Below are 23,494 nucleotides of genomic sequence, written 5' to 3' on the forward strand. Positions count from 1 at the left end.
TTGCTCAGTTAGGGTGATTCAGCAAGGAGATGTGTTAACAATTAAGTAACTCAAACTGCTTCCTGCTTCTCATTTTCTAGATTTGTAGGCACATGAAAGACAAGGAAGTGATTTGTGATTTGCACATCTTCAGCAAAAGAAAGTCCAGTTCAAATAACCTACTGGCTTTTTACGATTCAGTGGCTATTTCAGTGGAAAAGGGAATGGCTACAGATGTTATCTACTTGGATTTCTGCAAGGCCTCTTCTAGGAGTGACGGGGGGTCAGCACAGTCAGGACGGACGGAGACGAGAGATCTCTGAAGCCAGGTCGTGGAACTTGTGGTTTATTGCAGAGAGCTTGGGTGCAGGGCCCTGCTGGGAGCTGCCAGCCACAACTCAAAGCAGGCCCGAGAGAAGAGAGAGGTAGAGAGGATGAGAAGGTAAGAGTGTAAAAGGCAATATCTAAGAGACCAGAGGTAAGAGAAGAGCTAAGAGCATAGAAAAGTAAGAAAGTAAGTAAGCGAAGTTCCCGTTACAATACAATAAATCATCTTCTGTGTTGAATATTCTGATTCTCACTAACCAATCTACTACAACATACAAATCCTATTGCATTTGCATACAACCTATAAGAATCAATACATGACCATACTGTGCTACATTTTAAACCCCAAAAACTACTCTTTGGACCCCTTCGGCCAAGCTGGCAGGGTCTGCTCGGACCCTTGGACCTGCCTGCTTGCAGAGGGTCTTGTTTCTTCAAAAGGGGATTACCTTCAGCCAGCCACACCATGGTTTTCCTGTTATTCAGTAACTAAGGGAACTCAAAACTTGCTTTCATTTCAATCTCGCTTATAGTTTCCATATTCTCAAAATCTTTTGACAGACAATCATATTTATAAGGCTTTCCTGTTTGATCTTCCCCAAAAGTCTCTGACATGGTCCCCACAAATTCCTTCTTCCTAAATTGGAAGCACAGAGATTTGATGGAGAGACTGTTCAGTGGACAGGGCTTTGGCACCATGTAAATGACAAAACCAAGTTAACTCCAGGGAAGGGAGTTCCTTATAGGAACAACCAGCTGCACACATTTCACTCTGTCACATTTATTTTCCTGAGGACCTCTACAGATCCCTGAAGGAAAGTCTCTCATTACTGCTTTTGTCAGCAGCACACTCTGCATTTTTTCAGATTTGATTTACAGGGATGGAGAATCTCATTTAGCTTTACTGTAGGATTGCTCTGATGAACACAGAGTCAATAAGGCACTGCAAGGAAAACACAGCAGCGTAAGCCTCTGCTTTAGAATTCTGACTTTGAAGCTGGTTCTACACCATATTAGTTGGTCCCTATTTACCCCCAGTTTCTGGGTTCTCCACTGTGATCTTCTGTCTGGTTTTGAGACAACAACATTGGTGCTTTTGTTTACCATCTACAATAGTACCATGCCCATCTACTACTATACATAAATATATACATGAACACATATGTCAAGGAATCAGAGAAAGGTTTGGGCTGCAAGAGACCCTGAAGAACCCTTTGAGGGATGGTGCATCCACACCTTCAGAGAGCTGAACATGAGCCATCAGTGTTCTCAGGTGGCCAGGAAGGCCCATGGCACCTGGCCTGGATCAGCAATGGGGTGGCCAGCAGGAGCAGGGCAGGGATTGTCCTCCTGTACTCAGCACTGCTGAGGCCACTCCTGGAATCCTGTGTTCATTTTGGGCCCCTCACCGCAAGACATGGAAGTGCTGGAGTCCAGAGAAGGGCAGCAAGGCTGGTGAAGAGTCTGATAAGGAAGAGCTGAGGGAGTTGCAGATGTTTATCCTGAAGGAAAAGGAGGCTCAGGGGGGGCCTTATCACTCTCCACAACTCCAGATAGGAGGATGTAGCCAAGTGGGTCACTTTGTTCTCCAGTCAACCAATGATGGAGCAAGGAGAAATGCCTTCAACTTGTGTATGGAGACATTCAGGTTGGTGATTAAGGGAAACATCTTTATTGCAAGAGTAATTAAGCTTTGGAATGGGCAACCCAGGGAAGTGGTGGAGAAACTTATTATTATCCCTGAAAATATTCAAAACACAAGGAGAAGAGACATTCACAATATGGTTTACTGGGTGTCCTGGGTTCACTATATGATGCTTTTAGTAGTCTTGTTCTGTTTATGCTGAATACTAAGTTTAGCATCTTTAGGACTTGTTCCAGAGAGTGAAGGGGGCAGACAAGAAGCAACAGTTTGTTTTCAGACTCTGCACTCACTCCTCCACATTCCCGCTCCTGGACAGTGTTGTCTGCGGATGGACAGACAGCAGGACAGAGCTCTCCTTTGGTTTAGTTAGTTTTATCTAGCTGAGGCAAAGCAGTTCTCTGGCCTGAGGGTTTTTCTCCCATTTTCTCTGGACCTGTTCAAAGCTGCTCTGGCCTGAACACCAGCAGAGCACCGGCAGCTCATACTTGGGGCCCACCGGGCCGGGCCTGGGCCGCGGCATTTCCAGCACCTGAGGGACTGATCAGAGACTGAGTGAGCTGAGCTGCAACCCGAGGAGGGGACTTTCTCAGTTTGTCATCTCTTTTGGAGCAGCAAGGAGTTTTATTGTTTAATATTGTTTAGGTTGATTGTTTATTAAACAGGTTGTTTTCCACTTTTCTCCAAGGATGTATTTCCCCCCGGACCAGTTGACGGGAGGGGCCAATTGAATCTGTTTTCCTAGAGGGGCCCCTTTGAGGGTTCTCTCCAGAATTTGCCGTGAACCAGGACACTGAGCATGGTGGTTCACAGTCAAAGTTTGGACTTGATGATCTTGGAGGCCTTTTCCAACCTTAATGATTCCATGATTCTAAGGACAAAAGGGAAATTTTTTTAAATACCTGGTGCTCCAATACCATCTCTGTGACTAGAAAATCTCATAAAAATCCTTTTGCATTTTAAGCACTTCCCAGGAGGGCAAGACAAGCAGGAAACTTCCACAGCCCCTGTGTCACAATGTACTTTGGTGTGCCTGAATCACTGTGGCTGATCTGGCTTTTGGAGAGTTTTGGTCACTTGTCATGCTGTCACATGGGGTGTTGCACAAAGCTTCTGAGTGAGCTATAAATGCAGACAGGTGAGACACTCTGCACACACCACAGCCCTGCACTGGAGGAATTGCCCTCAGCTCTCGCAGCCTTGCAGCTGACAGCAAGGTAAGAGGCACCCTTGGCACAGGAGAGCTGGAAGGGCTTCTTGGGCAGCTGCTGTGAAGTGCAGGGCAAGGGCAGGAGGCTTTAGTGCTGGGCTGAGAGCTGCAGCACAGCCGTGAGGCTCTGCTGTGTGCGTGTGCAGAGACTGAAGCCATCTCTCAGGGCATGAGGAGATGGATGGCTGCTGCAGGAGAGACAAACCTGACCCAGGGACAGCCTGGAGGGGGCCAGGGAGACACAGTTGTGGGGGGTGACTGGGAGAGTATTTACAGCTTAATATTGGGTATGTAACTAAACCAACACACACAACTAATTTGAACTGAGTAGTTTAGGGCACATGTCTTATTTTATGTTTTCCCTCAAAACTGAAATTTCTGTCATGTTCTTACTGCTTTCCAGCTGCTGCTATGTTTCTATTCTGCTAAAAACTTTCTACTTTTCCTTTTCTGCACCACACTTCGAATAATTCTCTGTCTGGAGGAGAAAGTCTTCTCACAAGCTGTGCTTGTTTTCTGTCTCCCTTTTCTGCAGGCTGCCATCCAGCTCCTATAGCAAGGAATCTGCACCCCAGAAGTCCTGCAGAGATGGGCAACATCACCATTATTGAGCATGCCAACTTCCAGGGTCTGTCCAGAGAATTTACCACTAACATTTCCAATCTAAAAGATAGAGATTGGAATGATATTGTCTCCTCAGTGAAAGTAATTGGCCAGCCTTGGGTGGCTTATGAGCATGTTGATTACAAGGGTCGGTTTCTGGTATTTGAGGAGGGAGAATATGACTCTGTAGGTAAAGAGATGAATGACAAGAACAGCTCTCTGCAGGTGATCAGGGAAGATCTGCACAATCCCCAGATCACTCTCTACCAACACGTTGACTACAAAGGGAGGAGCAGAATAGTAAGAGAAGCAACCAACCTGGCTGGGGGAGAAGATGATGACATTGTGTCTTCCCACAAAGTCCAGAGAGATGTCTGGCTGCTATGTGAGAACAGTGATGGAAGTGGGCCTCAGCACCTTGCCCTAGCCCATGAGGACCTTCCAAATTACAAGGCAATTGACTCCAAGTACAAGCTCTCCTTCCTACACCCCATGCGCCTCACTATGGCTGTTAGAATGCAAATCCTGCAGCACTGAGAAAAGATGCTCCCTGTGCCTTCCTGCAGCCTCTCTCCTCCTGTTCTCACCCACTGACACAGCCCTGGCCACTTTCCCAACGCTTCCTGTTCCCTCAGCCCCCTGCAGGAAATATTTTCACAGCAGTGCAGTAACAAACCTTGCTGTCCCACACTGCTGTCTCTGCCCTGGCTTCATCACCAACATGGGACAATATCTGCCCATTCTCTGTCCTGTCATGAGTAACAGCTCGAAGCAGAACATCTTGGAGCTTCCTTCCAGCCTCAATTATTCCAGGAGTCCATACATGGTTATTGGAATGTGAAAGGCACAGCTACCCCTGCCCCTGTGAGGAGTGCAATCCTGCAGAACAGCAAAGGAAAGGTTCAAGGAGAGAAATATGGATGGAGTGCTAATACAAAGGGTTGAGTTTTGTTTAGTTTGGGGTTTTTTTTGTTTGGATGGTTTTTTTGTTTTCTTGGGGTTTTTTTAATTGCATAGGATTCTTGTAAGTTTTTATGTAATAGGAGGATGAAGTAAAGATGGAGAAGGACTCTGACCCTTCAGTGGAGGGTGTTACATTTGACAAGAGAGCAAGTAAGAGCGGCTGCTGAACTGGGAGGGAACTCTGCCATTGGGGCTATGGAATTGATAAATACACAACAAGTAATCCCCACATTTTTGTACACATGACTTGATGATGACATTTTTTCAAGGAAATTGAACAAAGAATGCAATTAGCCAGAAAGTGACAAAGGTTTTGAAATCTTCCTGAGAATTACTGACAGAAAGATTTATTTGGGAAGGGACTTCCCTATTTCACTGCCTTCCTCACAGCAGATACAAGAAAAGAAGATTACTCAAGGCCATCCTCAAGAGATGTTTGCAAAAAGTACAAGGGTGGAGGCTCTCCAGGGTCTCTTGCCTTTCTGCCAGAGCTGAGAAATCGTTAGTATGAGTTTTTATTCCTTTTTTTATGTCTGAGTTTCCCTGCTGCCATCTAAGACTCTTTCCAGCTGTCCTTTGCTGAGCCCCTCGGATAACAGGAGCCTTGTCTTCTGCAGGCTGAACAGGACCAGGCCCCTCAGACTCTGCTGGTTCATGGGATGCTCCTGTGCCATCCACTGGCCTGTATGGGGCTCCACCATTTTGTTCACATTGTGCTTTTTATAGGGCATCTGAAACAGATGCAGTATTCCAGGTGTGCCCTCTGTTCAGAGGAGTTGGAATAAACGCTTCCGTTCCCCTGTTCCTCCAGTCCTCATGCTGTGCAGGATGCAAGTGCCCTTCAACATCTTATCCACCACAGAAAGGAGACAGAGAGAAGCCATTCTGACAGGACTGGAATTAAACTCTCAGGGGCTGCATGTACTCAATAGTGGCATGCCTGAGGCAGGGCAAAACCTGTACAGAAGTACTGACTAGTACAGCTCCTCTTCAAAAGGAGTCTAAATAAAGAGTTTGTGGGATTGAAAAGAACAAAACAGGAAAATCCTTTGCTGACAGACTACAGGAAAGTTGGAGTTAGGTGACCAGGGTGCTTTTCTCTTCCTCTGCCCATGCTCCAAAGAGTTGAGATGTGTGAGTCAAGTGAGCCAACTCTGTGAGTGTGAGAGGGCATCTGACTGAAACCATCAGGAAAGCAACAATGGCAGTGCAACCTCAATGCTGAGAGAGGCCCAGAACATGAATGACACACCAGATCACTCCTGCAAATGCACCTCCTGAAAGCATCACTTTGCAATCTTCTTGTGCTTCTTTTGGCTTGGCAGCAAACTGCTCTCCTAACTGGCAAACCTACAGTGAAAGTTTGCTTAGAGTCAATCACTGATGAGACAAAGAATGTCAAGAAATGGAGCAGACCTGTTGGATCTCAGGTGCTTCAAACCAGTATTCTCGGCAGTTAATGAGTAATAAAGCTGCTGTATGCACACAGAAATAGGGTAACTTTTCTGTTTGGGGAAAGCAGGGAAGTTTGTTGTGAGAGGCTGCAGCTGCTCTTTTCTCTGATCCTTTCACAATACTCTGAGTTTCTTTCGCAGAAAGATTTTCTTTCCCTGAGAGACAATTTTTCAGGAATTCTGAAAGAAGGCATGGACCAGGGATGAAAATGTGGGTAGCACGTTTGATATGTCCTGGATGTGATTCTTACTCTAAATGATTCAGAAATCCCGAAGATATTGTGAGCAGGATGTGTGTTTTGGGAGGGAGGTGCTTGTGTGTTTTTCCTGTAAATTACTGAAGGAAGGGGAAGGGAAGGTGAGAGGTATTTCCAGAACAGACTAGCCAATAATCTGCTGTGAGCATGCACATCTGTAGTGTGAGATTATCAGCTGAGACCCTTTCTTTAGAGCAAGATTCCTCAGGAGCAATACAGCTCAGGCGATACTCGGATTTGCCCATCCTGATCCATAAATCATGAGCTTGAGTGACAATGCAAGGCAGGAGGATTGTGGGATCACAAGACAATTCAGGTTGAAAGTGACCTTACGGTGCCATGGGGTCCAGTCTGCTGCTTGGTAAGGCCAGAGACCCTGGGGAATCTCCACCCCTGTGCTGGTTCAGAAATCACTTGATGATGGATCTTTGCTATGAAATAACCTTGGTCTAGGGAGGTCCTTTCCAGAATAAATCTTGCGGTCAGTAATTCTCTGGAAGTTTTAAAACCCTTTGTCGCTTTCTGGCTAATTGTATTCTTTTTTCAATTTCCTTGAAAAAATGTCATCATCAAGTCATGTGTACAAGAACTTGAGGATTACTTGTTGTGTATTTATCAATTCAATTTTCCCAACATCAGACTTCCTTCCCAGTTCAGCAGCAGCTCTTACTTGCTCTGTTGTCAAATGTAAAAGCCTCCACTGAAGGGTCAAATTCCTTCTCCATCTTTACTTCATCCTCCTATTACATAAAAACTTACAAGAATCCTTTGCGATTGAAAAAAAAAAAAAAAAAAAAAAAAAAAAAAAACCAACCAAACAAAAAAAGTCCCAAAGCAAACAAAACTCAACCCTTTGCAATAGCAGATGTAAAAGTTCCTGAAACCACCCCATCCATATTTCTCTCCTTGAACCTTTCCTTTGCTGTTCTGTAGGATTGCACTCCTCCCTGGGGCAGGGGTAGCTGTGCCTATCACATCCCAATCACAGTGTATGGACTCCTGGAACAATTGAGGCTGGAAGGAACCTCCAGGGGTTTTCTACTTCCAGCTGTTGCTCATGACAGGACAGAGAATGGGCAGATGTTTTCCCATGCTGGTGATGAAGCCAGGGCTGAGACAGCAGTGTGGGACAGCAAGGTTTGTTACTGCACTGCTGTGAAAATATTTCCTGCAGGGGGCTGAGGGAACAGGAAGCGTTGGGAAAGTGGCCAGGGCTGTGTCAGTGGGTGAGAACAGGAGGAGAGAGGCTGCAGGAAGGCACAGGGAGCTGAGAGGGGCACTGAGCCTCAGCACAGGGAACACAGCTCCAGCTGGGCATGGCAGCCACACACACACAGTGGTGGAGGAGGCTGAGTTCAAACTCGTCCCAGTGAACTTGCACATGGCTAAACAGATCATGGAATACTATGTCATCCATCCTCCCTTATCAAGAAACTACAAGTTTAAAAGCACAAGATAGTTCTTTCCACAGGGATCAACCCCTCTGTCACTTCAAAGTTAGGAAAACTTACTGTTTGATTATGTGATTTGGTGAGTAGAAGACTGTACCACCAGCATGATCCATTACTGGGATAGATTGCATGAGATATAATCAAACATCTAATATTTTAAAACAGTCTGAATGGGAGAGTTTGGCCAGGATCACAACAATAATCAACATGCTCACCAAGACTTTAGCACTCGTTGAGTCAAGCCTGAGCCCACTGTTACTCAACAGTGAATCTGGAAGAAGAATATTCCTTTCAGGAGAGATCCATGAAAAACATCTCAAATTGACTACCCAACACATTTTCTTAGCACTCACAGACATCTCTCCAAGAAAGGGAAATATTTATCTACACTGAACAGTCCATAAAACAGACCCACTGTTGCTTGCAAGAGAGTCTTTATTGGCACCAACCCAAAAGAGGTTACAGACAGTGGAACAGGCCAAGGCAAATCACAAAGGAAGGGACACGAGCAGGGGCAGAGATCAGAGATTTCCTGCTGGGACTGCACCTTCCCTCAGGGTCACAGGCTCTGCAGTCTAAGAGTCACGGCCAGGGCGCAGGGGGCGCAGGAAGGAGAGCTTGTCATTGAAGTCAATTGCCTTGTAATTGGGAACGTCCTCATGGGCTCGGGCAAGGTGCTGAGGCCCACTTCCATCACTGTTCTCACACAGCAGCCAGACACCTCTCTGGACTTTGTGGGAAGACACAAGGTCATCATCTTCTCCCCCAGCCAGGTTGGTTGCTTCTCTTACTATTCTGCTCCTCCCTTTGTAGTCAACGTGTTGGTAGAGAGTGATCTGGGGATTGTGCAGATCTTCCCTGATCACTTGCAGAGAGCTGATCTTGTCATTCATCTCTTTACCTACAGAGTCATATTCTCCCTCCTCAAATACCAGAAACCGACCCTTGTAATCAACATGCTCATAAGCCACCCAAGGCTGGCCAATTACTTTCACTGAGGAGACAATATCATTCCAACCCACTGCTATTAGGTTGGGAGTGTCAGTGGTGAATTCTTTGGACATGCCCTGGAAGTTGACATGCTCATAAATGATGATTTTTCCCATCTCTGCAGGACTTCTCGTGTTTGGATTCCTTGCTATAGGAGCTGGATGGCAGCCTGCACAAGAGGAAGACACAAAACAAACAATGCTTGTAAAAAACCTTTACATACCAGATGGAAAATGATGAAAAATGTAGAGTGGGAAAAAATAAAGAAGGGAAAGCAACACATTTTGAACAAAGAATAAACATAGCAGTAGCTGGAAAGGAGTGAGGGCATGAGGGCATGATATAGAAATGTTCACTTGGAAGAGAATGTAAAATGAGGTATGTACCCATAACTACGCAGTTTTAATTAGATATACGTGTTGGTTTACATATATCCCCCAGAGTAAGTCATAAAATACTCTCCCAGTCACCCCCCACAACTGTGTATCAGTGGCCCCTTCCAGGCTGTCCCTAGGTCAGGTTTGTCTCTCCTGCAGCAGCCATCCATCTCCTCATGCCCTGAGAGATGGCTTCAGTCTCTGCACACGCACACAGCAGAGCCTCACGGCTGTGCTGCAGCTCTCAGCCCAGCACTAAAGCCTCCTGCCCTTGCCCTGCACTTCACAGCAGCTGCCCAAGAAGCCCTTCCAGCTCTCCTGGGCCAAGGGTGCCTCTTACCTTGCTGTCAGCTGCAGGGCTGCGAGAGCTGAGGGCAATTCCTCCAGTGCAGGGCTGTGGTGTGTGCAGAGTGTCTCACCTGTCTGCATTTATAGCTCACTCAGAAGCCTTGTGCAACACCCCAGGTGACAGCATGACAAGTGACCAAAATTGTCCAAAAGCCAGATCAGCCACAGTAATTCAGGCACACCAAAGTACATTGTGACACAGGGGCTGTGGAAGTTTCCTGCTTGTGGCAATTTGTAGTCTTGCCCTCCCGGGAAGTAATAAAATGCAGAAGGACTTGTTATGGGAGATATCCAGTCATGATTCCAGGTCACAGAGATGATATTGGAGCACCAGTTTTTGAAAAAAAAAATCCCTTTTGTCCTTAGTGTCATGAAATCATTAATTTTGAAAAATGCCTCCAAGATCATCACGCCCAACCTTTGCCCAAATACCACCATGAAGTAGAGACCCTTCAAGGTTCCTTCCAGCTTAAATGCTTCAAGGAGTCCATACACTCTCCTTGGCCTGTCTGGGGGGACAGCTACCCGTGCACCAGAGATGAGTACAAGCCTACAAAACAGCAAGAAATGGTTCAGGGAGGGATATGCAGGGGAATGTTAGAGCGAATTTGCATTTGCTCATGCCAAGATTTGTTTTGGGGTGTATTTAATCAAAGACATAATCCAAACAAATGAGGAAGTGTCACATCCAAAAATCTAACAAAGGATTCTTGAAAATTTTTCAGTGATAAGAGGAAGAAGTAAAGGTGGAGAAGGACTTTGAGCCTTCAATAGAGGGAATTACATTTGACAAGATAGCAGGTGAGAGCCTGTGGAGGAATGGGGAGGGAAGTCTGACTTTGGGGAAATAGAGTTCATGAATGTCCAACAAATAAACTTGAGGGTGTTGTACACCTGACCTGACAATGACACTTTTTCATTGAAATTGAACAATGGATGCAATTAGGCAGAAAGTGACAAAGGCTTTTAAACCATCCTTACAATTACTGACAGAAAGATAGATTGTGGAAGGGAGGTCCAAGGCCTTGGTCACAAGCAGAGCAGCTTCCAAACATGACCAGGTTACTCGTGGCCATCTTCAAGTGATTTTGCAACAATTCCTATGGTGGAGATTCCCCAGGATCGCTGACCTTTCTTCCAGTGCTGAAAAACTCTTAGGGCTATGGTTACTTTCCTTATTTTCAGTCAGAGCTTCCCTGTTTCCACATAAGACCCTTTCCAGATGTCCTTTTGCTGAGCCCCTCTGAGAATCCTTAGCCTTGTCTCTTCCATGGCTGAGAAAAATTTTCATAATGATGTCAGAAAATTTTAAATCACACCACCCAAAGAAGTTGGATAGTCTGCATACTCTGAGGTTTTCCAGACCTGACTGGATAAAGCCACCAGCAGCCATAATTCACCTCACAGATGTCCCTGTGTTAAGCAGCTGACTGGATCCAATGACAACCAAAGGTCGCTTCCAGCTTGAATTACTCACCAATCCTACCATCCTCCTGGCTCCCTGGATCATTCAAGCTCATCACATAAGGACCAAGACAGGCAAACCCCAGTATTTCCTGAGCCAGACTGCTCCTGAGGAATCCTGCTGTAAATAAAGATGATCAATGTCCCTTGTCCAACCATTCAGCCTTGTCAGACCAAGGCTGTCCTGATGGGGATTTCTGTGCACTGACATTGCCTCAGTGGATCTAATGAGCTCCTTTGCATTGTCCTTGCACTCAGCAATTAATGTGTCCCTGCAATTTGTCTCTCCACAGTTTAATGTTTGGGACTTTCTTGGTGAATTTGGCTTTTTGGAAGGGCAATTTTTCAAGATGTGGCTCTCCATCTTGCCAGGGAGTACAAGTACAATCACATCCAACTACAAGTGCAAGACAAAGAGAATTGAAAGAGCATCTGCAGATCTGTAGGATTTCAACACACAATATACTCGTCTGAGAAAGCCCATGATAGTTCCTACAAATAGCTGATCAAGATTGAAAGTAAAAGGGAAGAACACAAAAGTTACATGAGAGTGGTTCTCCTGTGGGAAAAGCCCCAGTTCCAGGGTTTCTGTCTGGCCAAGTCACTTTTCGAATGCCATGTGTAGGGAGAGCTCAGGATGAGCAGGGTTCAGCCCCAGGAGCTCCTCAGCTCAGCTGCTGCAGCCCAGGCTGCAGGCTCTCTGTCCAGGGCTGCCCTTCCCAGTGCCACTGGCCAGGCTGCAGGGACAGCCCGTGCTGGGCTTGGCTGTGTGACCCAGGGACGGGCACCTGGGCACGGAAAGGACACGGCCACGGCCACGGCACCGGCTGGCACACACCAGGGGCTGCCCTCAGCCACCCACAGCTGACACCACCAGCACTCCCACTGAATGCAATGGAAGACAGACAGCCCCGTCTCCTTCCTCCTCTGCAGCCAACACACATGGAAGCCCTCTAGTGAAGACCTGCCCACCCTCACTCCCCACAGCCACAAGCACTGCCCAGCTGCTCCCAACGGGACTGAGAGCCCCCAGCCTGTCCAGACTCACACCTGGCTCTGGGCTCTCTGACCAGGACACCCTTTGGTGTCTCCTAGTCCCTGGCTAGTGCAGCTTGGTGCTTGAGCCAGCCCACACACAGCACACACTGTTCTCATTGGTGTTCTGGCAGTCGTGGGTGCCTTGAATCCCAGCACGAGTCTCCTGCTGGACTGAAATCCCTGTCTATATCCATGCCCTGCTTGCTGGCTGCTCCAGCTCAAACTTTGCTGGCAAATCCCACTGGTATGACTCCTTATGAATCAGAAAGGCCTTTGTTAGATAAACATCATAGACCAGATGCTGTCGTATTTCACATACCCTTACAAGTTGGTCTTCCCACACTTTAAATTTCCATGTGCTGGAAGCTTGCAGACACAAAGACCATGATCGATCTTAGTGGGACAGAAGGAAAAACCTGTAGAAATGGTGAATGAAGAAGAGCATCCCTACCACAGGATTCATTGGCCCAGAGCTTATGGGATGCTGTGTTCTGGAATTCTGCAGATTCCCAGGAACACTCAAACCATGTGATCAAGTAAGGACACTCTCCACACTCCAACAAAATGTTTTCCTTCAGTGCTCCCTGTAGATTGCTCACCAAGTCCAGCAGGTTTCTGGAGAAGCGCCACTGAAAATGGCCATCCTGGGTGTTCCACAGTCTCAGATCCCAGGAATCACAGAGGCAGAGTTTTCAAGAGCACATCAAAGGTGTTGTCACCTATGTGATCACAGAAGAAATTATTTGCAATAAGACCTCTGTGTCAGCATCCGTTTGGATCCTGTGACCATGAGATCTTTCAGTGCACTGCAAAGAGCTCTCATGGCTATCAGCAAAGTCTGGCATCAGGGAGAATAAATTGAGGTAGAACATAATTTGTGCCTGTGTAGTGAAGAAAAGAAAGGAGGATCAGGAAGTGAGGAGAACCAAGATCTCCGGATCAAAGATTTCAAAAGCAAAAATAAGCTGGGGCAGCATGATCTCAGCTTTCTTGTTCCATAGACAGAAATAGAAACAGTTGATGCCAGAAAAATATTAAAAAGAAACACTACCTGAAACATTTACTTCAGCCTGAACTAGGGAAATGCTTGGAGTCATACTTAGCACAAGATTGTGACTTGACAAGTGTGGAACACTATCTCTTAACATATTCAAGTGTATAATTACAAGACTGACAGTATAAGGCACCATTTACAATATTCAGTAATTTGCACAAAATAAATATCTGCAAAGATCTCTGGTGGTTTTTGCCATACCTCTGCTTTAGAATTCTGACTTTGAAGCAGGTTCTACACCATATTAGTTGGTCCCTACTTACCCCCAGTTTCTGGGTTCTCCACTGTGATCTTCTGTCTGGTTTTCAGACAACAACATTGGCTTTTGTTTACCATCTACAATAGCACCATGCCCATCTACTACTATACATAAATATATACATGAACACATATGTCAAGGAATCAGAGAATGGTTTGGGCTGCAAGAGACCCTGAAGAACCCTTTGATGGATGGTGCATCCACACCTTCAGAGAGCTGAACATGAGCCATCAGTGTTCTCAGGTGGCCAGGAAGGCCCATGGCACCTGGCCTGGATCAGCAATGGTGTGGCCAGCAGGAGCAGGGCAGGGATTGTCCTCCTGTACTCAGCACTGCTGAGGCCACTCCTGGAATCCTGTGTTCATTTTGGGCCCCTCACCGCAAGACATGGAAGTGCTGGAGTCCAGAGAAGGGCAGCAAGCCTGGTGAAGAGTCTGATAAGGAAGAGCTGAGGGAGCTGCAGATGTTTATCCTGAAGGAAAAGGAGGCTCAGGGGGGGCCTTATCACTCTCCACAACTCCAGATAGGAGGATGTAGCCAAGTGGGTCACTTTGTTCTCCAGTCAACCAATGATGGAGCAAGGAGAAATGCCCTCAACTTGTGTATGGAGACGTTCAGGTTGGTGATTAAGGGAAACATCTTTACTGCAAGAGTAATTAAGCTTTGGAATGGGCAACCCAGGGAAGCGGTGGAGAAACTTATTATTATCCCTGAAAATATCCAAAACACAAGGAGAAGAGACATTCGCAATATGGTTTACTGGGTGTCCTGGGTTCACTATATGATGCTTTTAGTAGTCTTGTTCTGTTTATGCTGAATACTAAGTTTAGCATCTTTAGGACTTGTTCCAGAGAGTGAAGGGGGCAGACAAGAAGCAGCAGTTTGTTTTCAGACTCTGCACTCACTCCTCCACATTCCTGCTCCTGGACTGTGTTGTCTGCAGATGGACAGACAGCAGGACAGAGCTCTCCTTTGGTTTAGTTAGTTTTGGCTAGCTGAGGCAAAGCAGTTCTCTGGCCTGAGGGTTTTTCTCCCATTTTCTCTGGGCCTGTTCAAAGCTGCTCTGGCCTGAACACCAGCAGAGCACCGGCAGCTCATACTTGGGGCCCACCGGGCCGGGCCTGGGCCGCGGCATTTCCAGCGCCTGAGGGGCTGATCAGAGACTGAGTGAGCTGAGCTGCAACTCGGGGAGGGGACTTTCTCAGTTTGTCATCTCTTTTGGAGCAGCAAGGAGTTTTTTTGTTTAATATTGTTTAGGTTTATTGTTTATTAAACAGGTTGTTTCCCACTTTTCTCCAAGGATGTATCTCCTCCTGAACCAGTTGAGGAGAGGGGCCAATTGAATCTGTTTTCCTAGAGGGGCCCCTTTGAGGGTTCTCTCCAGAATTTGCCATGAACCAGGACACTGAGCATGGTGGTTCACAATCAAAGTTTGGACTTGATGATCTTGGAGGCCTTTTCCAACCTTAATGATTCCATGATTCTAAGGACAAAAGGGAATTTTTTTAAAATACCTGGTGCTCCAATGCCATCTCTGTGACTAGAAAATCTCATAAAAATCTTTGTACATTTTAAGCCCTTCCCAGGAGGGCAAGACAAGCAGGAAACTTCCACAGCGCCTGTGTCACAATGTACTTTGGTGTGCCTGAATTACTGTGGCTGATCTGGCTTTTGGACAGTTTTGGTCACTTGTCATGCTGTCACATGGGGAGTTGCACAAGGCTTCTGAGTGAGCTATAAATGCAGACAGGTGAGACACTCTGCACACACCACAGCCCTGCACTGGAGGAATTGCCCTCAGCTCTCGCAGCCCTGCAGCTGACAGCAAGGTAAGAGGCACCCTCGGCACAGGAGAGCTGGAAGGGCTTCTTGGGCAGCTGCTGTGAAGTGCAGGGCAAGGGCAGGAGGCTTTAGTGCTGGGCTGAGAGCTGCAGCACAGCCGTGAGGCTCTGCTGTGTGCGTGTGCAGAGACTGAAGCCATCTCTCAGGGCATGAGGAGATGGATGGCTGCTGCAGGAGAGACAAACCTGACCCAGGGACAGCCTGGAGGGGGCCACTGATACACAGTTGTGGGGGGTCACCGGGAGAGTATTTACAGCTTAATCTTGGGTATGTAACTAAATCAACACACACAACTAATTTGAACTGCGTAGCTGTGGGCACATGTCTTGTTTGATGTTTTCCCTCTAAACTGAAATGCCCTCACTCCTTTTCAGATGCTGATATGTTTCTATTCTGCTAAAAACATTCTACTTTTCCTTTTCTACACCACACTTCCCATAATCTTCTGTGTGGAGGAGAAAGTCTTCTCACAAGTTCTGCTTGTTCTCGGTCTCCCTTTTTTGCAGGCTGCCATCCAACTCCTATAGCAAGGAATCTGCACCTCAGAAGTCCTGCAGAGATGGGCAAAATCATCATTTATGAGCATGCCAACTTCCAGGGCATGTCCAAAGAATTCACCACTAACATTTCCAATCTAAAAGATGCAGATTGGAATGATATTGTCTCCTCAGTGAAAGTAATTGGCCAGCCTTGGGTGGCTTATGAGCATGTTGATTACCAGGGTCGGTTTCTGGTGTTTGAGGAGGGAGAATATAGCTTTGTAAGTAATGAGATGAATGACAGGATCAGCTCTCTGCAGGTGATCACTGAAAGTCTGTACAATCCCCAGATCACCCTCTATGAACACATTGATTATCAAGGAAAGAGCAGAATAATAAGAGAAGCAACCAACCTGGCTGCGGGACATGACAATGATATCATTTCATCCCACAAAGTCCAGAGAGGTGCCTGGCTGCTGTGTGAGCACAGCGATGGAAGTGGAAGTCAATACCTTGCCCGAGCCCATGAGAATGTACCAAATTACAAGGCAATCGATTTCAACGACAAGCTTTCCTTCCTGCGCCCCCTGCGCCCTGGCTGTGGCTGTTAGAATGCAAATCCTGCAGCGCTGAGAAAAGATGCAGAAATTTGACACCCGGATCTCCGCCTCTGCTGGTGCTGCCTTTTCCCCCAGTGTCACAGGACCACCGAATGTCAGCGCTCTCTGCTCGGCTGCACTGCAGAGCTGCACTTCTCCATCCTGCCTTGCACGCTGCTCCCACCCCACCAATGCAAGAATCATCAGGATTGATCATATGAGAGTGTCCAAGCTAGAGCGGGCAATGCCACATGTGTGAAACCTGTTGTACCCTCAGCTGGCATTCCAGAGTCCTGGGCTGTGGAATGTAGAAGCATTGCAGGTTGTGTGTGTGGCTAAGTGAAACAGAGAGTGTCAGTGCAGAACCAGCATCACTTCTTTTGTAATTTGCATTGCAATGCCCTTGTGCTACTGTGGCCTCTGCCATTGTCTTTTATCCATTTTCTGTTGCTGCCATTAAAGAATCCTTTGCAATCAGCATGGGGTCTGTTTTGTGCATCTTTGGAATAGATAAATATTGCTCTTCCATGCTGAGATGTCTCTGTGTATCCATAGAATGGTCCACACGGTCACTTGCCAACATTTTTCCTGGATGTCTCCTGCAGAATTCTGTTTCCTTCTGATTTAACTGGTCATTAACAGTGGGGTCAGGCTTGACTCAAAATATCTTGTTGAGCATGTAGATCATTGCTGATCCTGGCCAAACTCTCACCTCCAGATTGTACCTGGCTATCACATGGTTGCTTGTATCTGAAGGCAGTGATTGTAGCAATGATGCAGTCTTCTACTGCCCTAAATCACATCATAAACAGAATGTTTTCAATAATTTCAGTTCTTTAATCCTAATGGTAAAACCTGCCTTGTTTTTCACCCCTGAAATAGCCCAATAAGGAATGAGGAATGACAAGGGTAGATCAGGTAGATCAGCGCAGTAACAAACCTTGCTGTCCCACTCTGCTGTCTCTGCCATGGCTTCATCACCAGCATGGAAAAATATCTGCCCATTCTCTGTCCTGCCATCAGCAGCAGATTGAAGCAGAAAACCCCTGGAGGTTCCCTCCAGCCTAAATTCTTCCAGGAGTCCATATACTGCACTTGGAATATGATACACACAGCTACCCGAGCCCCAGAGTGTTGTGCAATCCTAGAGAACAGCAAAATAAAGCTTCGACATCAAATATGGATGGGGTGGTTTCAAGAAATTTAGATATGGTGTTACAAGTGGGGGGAGCTGTCGCAGACATTTCTCCACAGAAATCCTTTCTTTCGGATTTCTGCGTCTTCTGGAGGCCAGAGGCTTCAGAAGACAAGGTAAACAATTATTATCAGCTGCTGGGGAATGCAACAGGGACACCTTGATTGGCTCATTTCCTATGTTTATAATTAAGGGCCAATCACCAGTGCAAGCTAGGGGACTGAGACCTTGGCCACAACTTTGTTATAGATTCTTTGTATCTATTCTTGGCCTAGCCTAGCTGCTCTGCAAACCTCTCTCTATACTCTATTTAGTATAGTTATGAATTATATATAATATCTTAATAAATCAGCCTTCTGATTCAACAAACAAGATTCACCGTCTCTCTCACCAGCAGCTGCGCCCACTCAGGCGCAGTAATAGGGAGGTTTGTTTGTTTGTTTGTTTGGTTTGGTTTTTATTGCAAAGGACTCTTGTAAGTTTTTCAGTAATCAGAAGATGAAGTACAGGTGTGGAAGGACTTTGACCCTTCAGTGGAGGGAATTACATTTGTCAAGAGAGCAGAGAACAGCTGCTGCTTAACTAGGACGGTAGTCTGACCTTGGGGAAATGAAATTTATAAATACACAACAAATAATCCTCAAGTTCTTGTACACATGACTTGATGATGACATCTTTTCCAGGAAATTGAACAAAGAATGCAATTAGCCAGAAAGTGACAAAGGTTTTGAAATCTTCCTGAGAATTACTGACAGAAAGATTTATTCGGGATGGGACATCCCTATTTCACTGCCTTCCTCACAGCAGATACAAGGAAAGAAGATTACTCAAGGCCATCCTCAAGAGATTTTTTCAAAAACTGCAAGGGTGGAGACTCCCCAGGGTCTCTTGCCTTTCTGCCAGTTCTGAGCAATTGTTAGTATGAGTTTTTATTCCTTTTTTTATGTCTGAGTTTCCCTGCAGCCATCTAAGACTCTTTCCAGCTGTCCTTTGCTGAGCCCCTCGGATAACAGGAGCCTTGTCTTCTGCAGGCTGAACAGGACCAGGCCCCTCAGACTCTGCTGGTTCATGGGATGCTCCTGTGCCATCCACTGGCCTGTATGGGGCTCCACCATTTTGTTCACATTGTGCTTTTTATAGGGCATCTGAAACAGATGCAGTATTCCAGGTGTGCCCTCTGTTCAGAGGAGTTGGAATAAACTCTTCCCTTCCCATGCTCCTCCAGTCCTCGTGCTGTGCAGGATGCAAGTGCCCTTCAACATCTTATCCACCACAGAAAGGAGAGAGAGAGAAGACATTCTGACAGGACTGGAATTAAACTCTCAGGGGCTGCATGTACTCAATAGTGTCATGCCTGAGGTAGGGTAAAACCTGTACAGAAGTACTGACTAGAACAGCTCCTCTTCAAAAGGAGTCTAAATAAAGAGTTTGTGAGATTGAAAAGAACAAAACAGGAAAATCCTTTGGTGACAGACTACAGGAAAGTTGGAGTTAGGTGACCAGGGTGCTTTTCTCTTCCTCTGCCCATGCTCCAAAGAGTTGAGATGTGTGAGTCAAGTGAGCCAACTCTGTGAGTGTGAGAGGGCATCTGACTGAACCCATCAGGCAAGCAACAATGGCAGTGCAACCTCAGTGTTGAGAGAGGCCCAGAACATCAATGACACACCAGATCACTCCTGCAAATGCACCTCCTGAAAGCATCACTTTGCAATCTTCTTGTGCTTCTCTTGGCTTGGCAGCAAACTGCTCTCCTAACTGGCAAACCTACAGTGAACGTTTGCTTAGAGTCAATCACTGATGAGACAAAGAATGTCAAGAAATGGGGCAGACCTGTTGGATCTCAGGTGCTTCAAACCAGTATTCTCGGCAGTTAATGAGTAATAAAGCTGCTGTATGCACACAGAAATAGGGTAGCTTTTCTGTTTGGGGAAAGCGGGGAAGTTCATTGTGAGGGGCTGCAGCTGCTCTTTTCTCTGATCCTTTCACAATATTCTGAGTTTCTTTCGCAGAAAGATTTTCTTTCCCTGATAGACAACTTTTCAGGAATTCTGAAAGAAGGCCTGGACGAGGAATGAGATTGTGTATATCACCTATGATATGTCCTGGATGTGATTCTCACTCTAAATGAGTCAGAAATCCCGAAGATATTATGAGCAGGATGTAAGTGTGTTTTGGGAGGGAGGTGCTTGTGTGTTTTCCTGTGAATTAATGAAGGAAGGGGAAGGGAAAGCGCGAGGTATTTCCAGAACAGACTAGCCAATAATCTGCTGTGAGCATGCACATCTGTAGTGTGAGATTATCAGCTGAGACCCTTTCTTTAGAGCAAGATTCCTCAGGAGCAATACAGCTCAGGCGCTACTCGGATTTGCCCATCCTGATCCCTAAATCATGAGCTTGAGTGACGATGCAAGGCAGGAGGATTGTGGGATCACAAGACAATTCAGGTTGAAAGTGACCTTACGGTGCCATGGGGTCCAGTCTGCTGCTTGGTAAGGCCAGAGACCCTGGGGAATCTCCACCCCTGTGCTGGTTCAGAAATCACTTGAAGATGGCCACCAGAAACCTGTTTTCCTTTGGTCGCATCTTTCCTATGAAAAAGGCCTTGATCTAGGGAGGACCTTTCCAAAATAAATCTTGCTGTCAGAAATTCTAAGGAAGATTTTAAAACCTTTGTCACTTTCTGGCTAATTCCATTCTTTGTTCAATTTCCTTGAAAAAAAGTCATCATCAAGTCATGTGTACAAGAACTTGGGGATTACTTGTGGTGTATTTATCAATTCCATTTCCTCAACGTCAGACTTCCCTCCCAATTCAGCAGCAGTGGTTACCAGCTATGATGTCAAATGTAACACCCTCCACTGAAGGGTCAAAGTCATTCTCCATCTTTACTTCATCCTCCTATTACTGAAAAACTTACATGAATCCTTTCCTACAAAAAACAGAACAAACAAAATTAGAAAAATAAAAAAAAAAAATCCTTTGTAACAGCAGATGTAAAATTTCCTGAAACCACCCCATCCATATTTCTCTCCTTGAACCTTTCCTTGGCTGTTCTCTAGGATTGCACTCCTCCCTGGAGCAGGGGTAGCTGTGCCTATCACATTCCAAGCACAGTGTATGGACTCCTGGAACAATTGAGGCTGGAAGGAACCTCCAGGTGTTTTCCATTTCCAACTGCTGCTGATGGCAGGACAGAGAATGGGCAGATATTGTCCCATGTTGGTGATGAAGCCAGGGCAGAGACAGCAGTGTGGGACAGCAAGGTTTGTTACTGCACTGCTGTGAAAATATTTCCTGCAGGGGGCTGAGGGAACAGGAAGCGTTGGGAAAGTGGCCAGGGCTGTGTCAGTGGGTGAGAACAGGAGGAGAGAGGCTGCAGGAAGGCACAGGGAGCTGAGAGGGGCACTGAGCCTCAGCACAGGGAACACAGCTCCAGCTGGGCATGGCAGCCACAGACACACAGACAGACAGACAGACAGAACTATCCTCAGGGACCATCCAAAGGGCCCTTGGCAAGCTCCAGCACTGGCACCATGTGCACCTCATTGTAAATTGGCTGCTCTCTCCCAGAGCCATTCGGGCCTGACCCATCCAGCGCCGGACCCAGGCCCCTGCCAGCCTTTACAAGGATAAAAGCAAAAGACTGGAAGTGTTCTTCTCCTCTCAGGACCAATAATCCCACAGCTTTACTGTGGAATTACTCCAGGGGATCGTTTATGGGGAGTAGTTGGTGTCCCAGGAGAAAAAGAGAGGGAATGCCTAACGAGGGGAGAATTTTACACCTGGGGGAATGGGGGATGGTGGAATAGGACCACAGCCAATGGGACACAATTGAGGAACGGGCCAGAGGATGAGTAAACCCGGGACAAAATACTACCAGCAGGGATTAGGAGTGGGGAACACCATGTGATCAGTGCAGATTATCAAACACCCAGTGCAAAACCAAATAACTAACTATTTAATGCAATAAAGCACCTCATGTGGTTCAAAGAGGCCAAGTGCAGCTTCTATCTGTGACCAGGACAAGGAAATCAGGGCATACAGCAGGCCAGCACAGAGAGAGAGGAACCCTGCAGGGCAGAGCTGCCATGGGACAGCTGCCACAGTGCCCAGCTCAGGGCTGCAGCTCTCATCAGGCACTGCTGCAGGAGGGCTGAGACTCTGCTCGTCCAGCTGAACTTGCACAGCGCTCACCAGGTCCTGATCTACCTTGTCATTCCTCATTCCTTATCAGAATATTACAGGTGTGAAAAACAAGGCAGGTTCTACCATTCACATTACAGAATTCAAATTAGTGAAAGCATTCTGTTTATGATGAGATTTAGGGCAGTAGAAGACTGCATCACTGCTACAATCACTGCCTTGACATACAACCAAGCGTGTGATAGCCAGGTACAATCCGGAGGTGAGAGTTTGGCCAGGATCAGCAATGATCTACATGCTCACCACGACATTTAGAGTCAAGCCTGACCCCACTGTTAATGAGCAGGTAAATCAGAAGGAAACAGAATTCTGCAGGAGACATCCAGGAAAAAGGTTTGCAAGTGACTGTGTGGACCATTCTCTGGATACACAGAGACATCTCAGCATGGAAGGGCAATATTTATCTATTCCAAAGATGCACAAAACAGACCCACTGCTGATTGCAAAGGATTCTTTATTGCAAGTAACACAAAATGGATTAGAGACAATGGCAGAGGCCACAGTAGCACAAGGGCATTGCAATGCAAATTACAAAAGAAGTGATGCTGGTTCTGCACTGACACTCTCTGTTTCACTTAGCCACACACACAACCTGCAATGCTTCTACATTCCACAGCCCAGGACTCTGGAATGCCAGCAGAGGGTACAACAGGTTTCACACATGTGGCATTGCCTCCTCTAGCCTGGACAATCTCATATGATCAATCCTGATGATTCTTGCATTGATGGGGTGGGAGCAGCGTGCAAGGCAGGATGGAGAAGTGCAGCTCTGCAGTGCAGCAGAGCAGAGAGCGCTGACGTTCGGTGGTCCTGTGACACTGGGGGAAAAGGCAGCACCAGCAGAGGCGGAGATCTGGGTGTCAAATTTCTGCATCTTTTCTCAGCGCTGCAGGATTTGCATTCTAACAGCCACAGCCAGGGCGCAGGGGGCGCAGGAAGGAAAGCTTGTCGTTGAAATCGATTGCCTTGTAATTTGGAAAGTGCTCGTGCTCTCGGGCAAGGTATTGAAATCCACTTCCATCGCTGTGCTCACACAGCAGCCAGACACCTCTCTGGACTTTGTGGGATGAAATGATATCATTGTCATACCCTGCAGCCAGGTTGGTTGCTTCTCTTATTATTCTGCTCTTCCCTTGATAATTAATGTGTTCATAGAGAGTGATCTGGGGATTATACAGATCTTCAGTGATCACCTGCAGAGAGCTGATCCTGTCATTCATCTCATTACCTACAAAGCTATATTCTCCCTCCTCAAACACCAGAAACCGACCCTGGTAATCAACATGCTCATAAGCCACCCAAGGCTGGCCAATTACTTTCACTGAGGAGACAATATCATTCCAATCTACATCTTTTAGATTGGAAATGTCAGTGGTGAATTCTCTGGACAGGCCCTTGAAGTTGGCATGCTCATAAATGATGATTTTGCCCATCTCTGCAGGACTTCTTGGGGGCAGATTTCTTGCTATAGGAGCTGGATGGCAGCCTGCACAAAAGGGAGACAGAAAACAAGTAGAGCTGGTAAGATGATTTTCTGCTCCAGACAGAGGATTATGGGAAGTGTGGTGCAGAAAAGGAAAAGTAGGAAGTTTTTAGCAGAATAGAAACATAGCAGCAGCTGGAAAGCAGTGAGGGCATGACAGAAATTTCAGTTTAGAGGGAAAACATCAAACAAAACATGTGCCTACAGCTACTCAGTTCAAATTAGTTGTGTCTGTTGGTTTAGGTACATACCCAAGATTAAGTTGTAAATACTCTCC

General features: G+C 46.4%; 3 protein-coding genes across 3 annotated transcripts; 1 reads left to right on the forward strand and 2 right to left on the reverse strand.

The window, feature by feature from the left end:
• Positions 1-8,461: 8,461 nt before the first annotated feature.
• Positions 8,462-8,992, reverse strand: LOC131096917 (epidermal differentiation-specific protein-like). The gene has a single exon (XM_058045552.1). The coding sequence runs from the start codon at positions 8,990-8,992 to the stop codon at positions 8,462-8,464; it is 531 nt and encodes a 176-aa protein (XP_057901535.1).
• Positions 8,993-15,817: 6,825 nt separating this feature from the next.
• Positions 15,818-16,348, forward strand: LOC131096918 (epidermal differentiation-specific protein-like). The gene has a single exon (XM_058045553.1). It carries the CDS (start codon positions 15,818-15,820, stop codon positions 16,346-16,348), a length of 531 nt encoding a protein of 176 aa, XP_057901536.1.
• A 6,288-nt stretch (positions 16,349-22,636) lies between these two features.
• LOC131096919 (epidermal differentiation-specific protein-like) lies at positions 22,637-23,167 on the reverse strand. The gene has a single exon (XM_058045554.1). It carries the CDS (start codon positions 23,165-23,167, stop codon positions 22,637-22,639), a length of 531 nt encoding a protein of 176 aa, XP_057901537.1.
• Between the last annotated feature and the right edge of the window lie 327 nt (positions 23,168-23,494).

Source organism: Melospiza georgiana, chromosome 2 (genome assembly GCF_028018845.1).
Source record: "Melospiza georgiana isolate bMelGeo1 chromosome 2, bMelGeo1.pri, whole genome shotgun sequence".
Lineage (NCBI taxonomy): Eukaryota > Metazoa > Chordata > Aves > Passeriformes > Passerellidae > Melospiza > Melospiza georgiana.

What these genes read in the sequence shown, in the direction of transcription:
- LOC131096918 (XM_058045553.1), top strand. Translation starts at nt 15,818, where the DNA reads ATGGGCAAAATCATCATTTATGAGCATGCCAACTTCCAGGGCATGTCC.
- LOC131096919 (XM_058045554.1), bottom strand. Translation starts at nt 23,167, where the DNA reads ATGGGCAAAATCATCATTTATGAGCATGCCAACTTCAAGGGCCTGTCC.
- LOC131096917 (XM_058045552.1), bottom strand. Translation starts at nt 8,992, where the DNA reads ATGGGAAAAATCATCATTTATGAGCATGTCAACTTCCAGGGCATGTCC.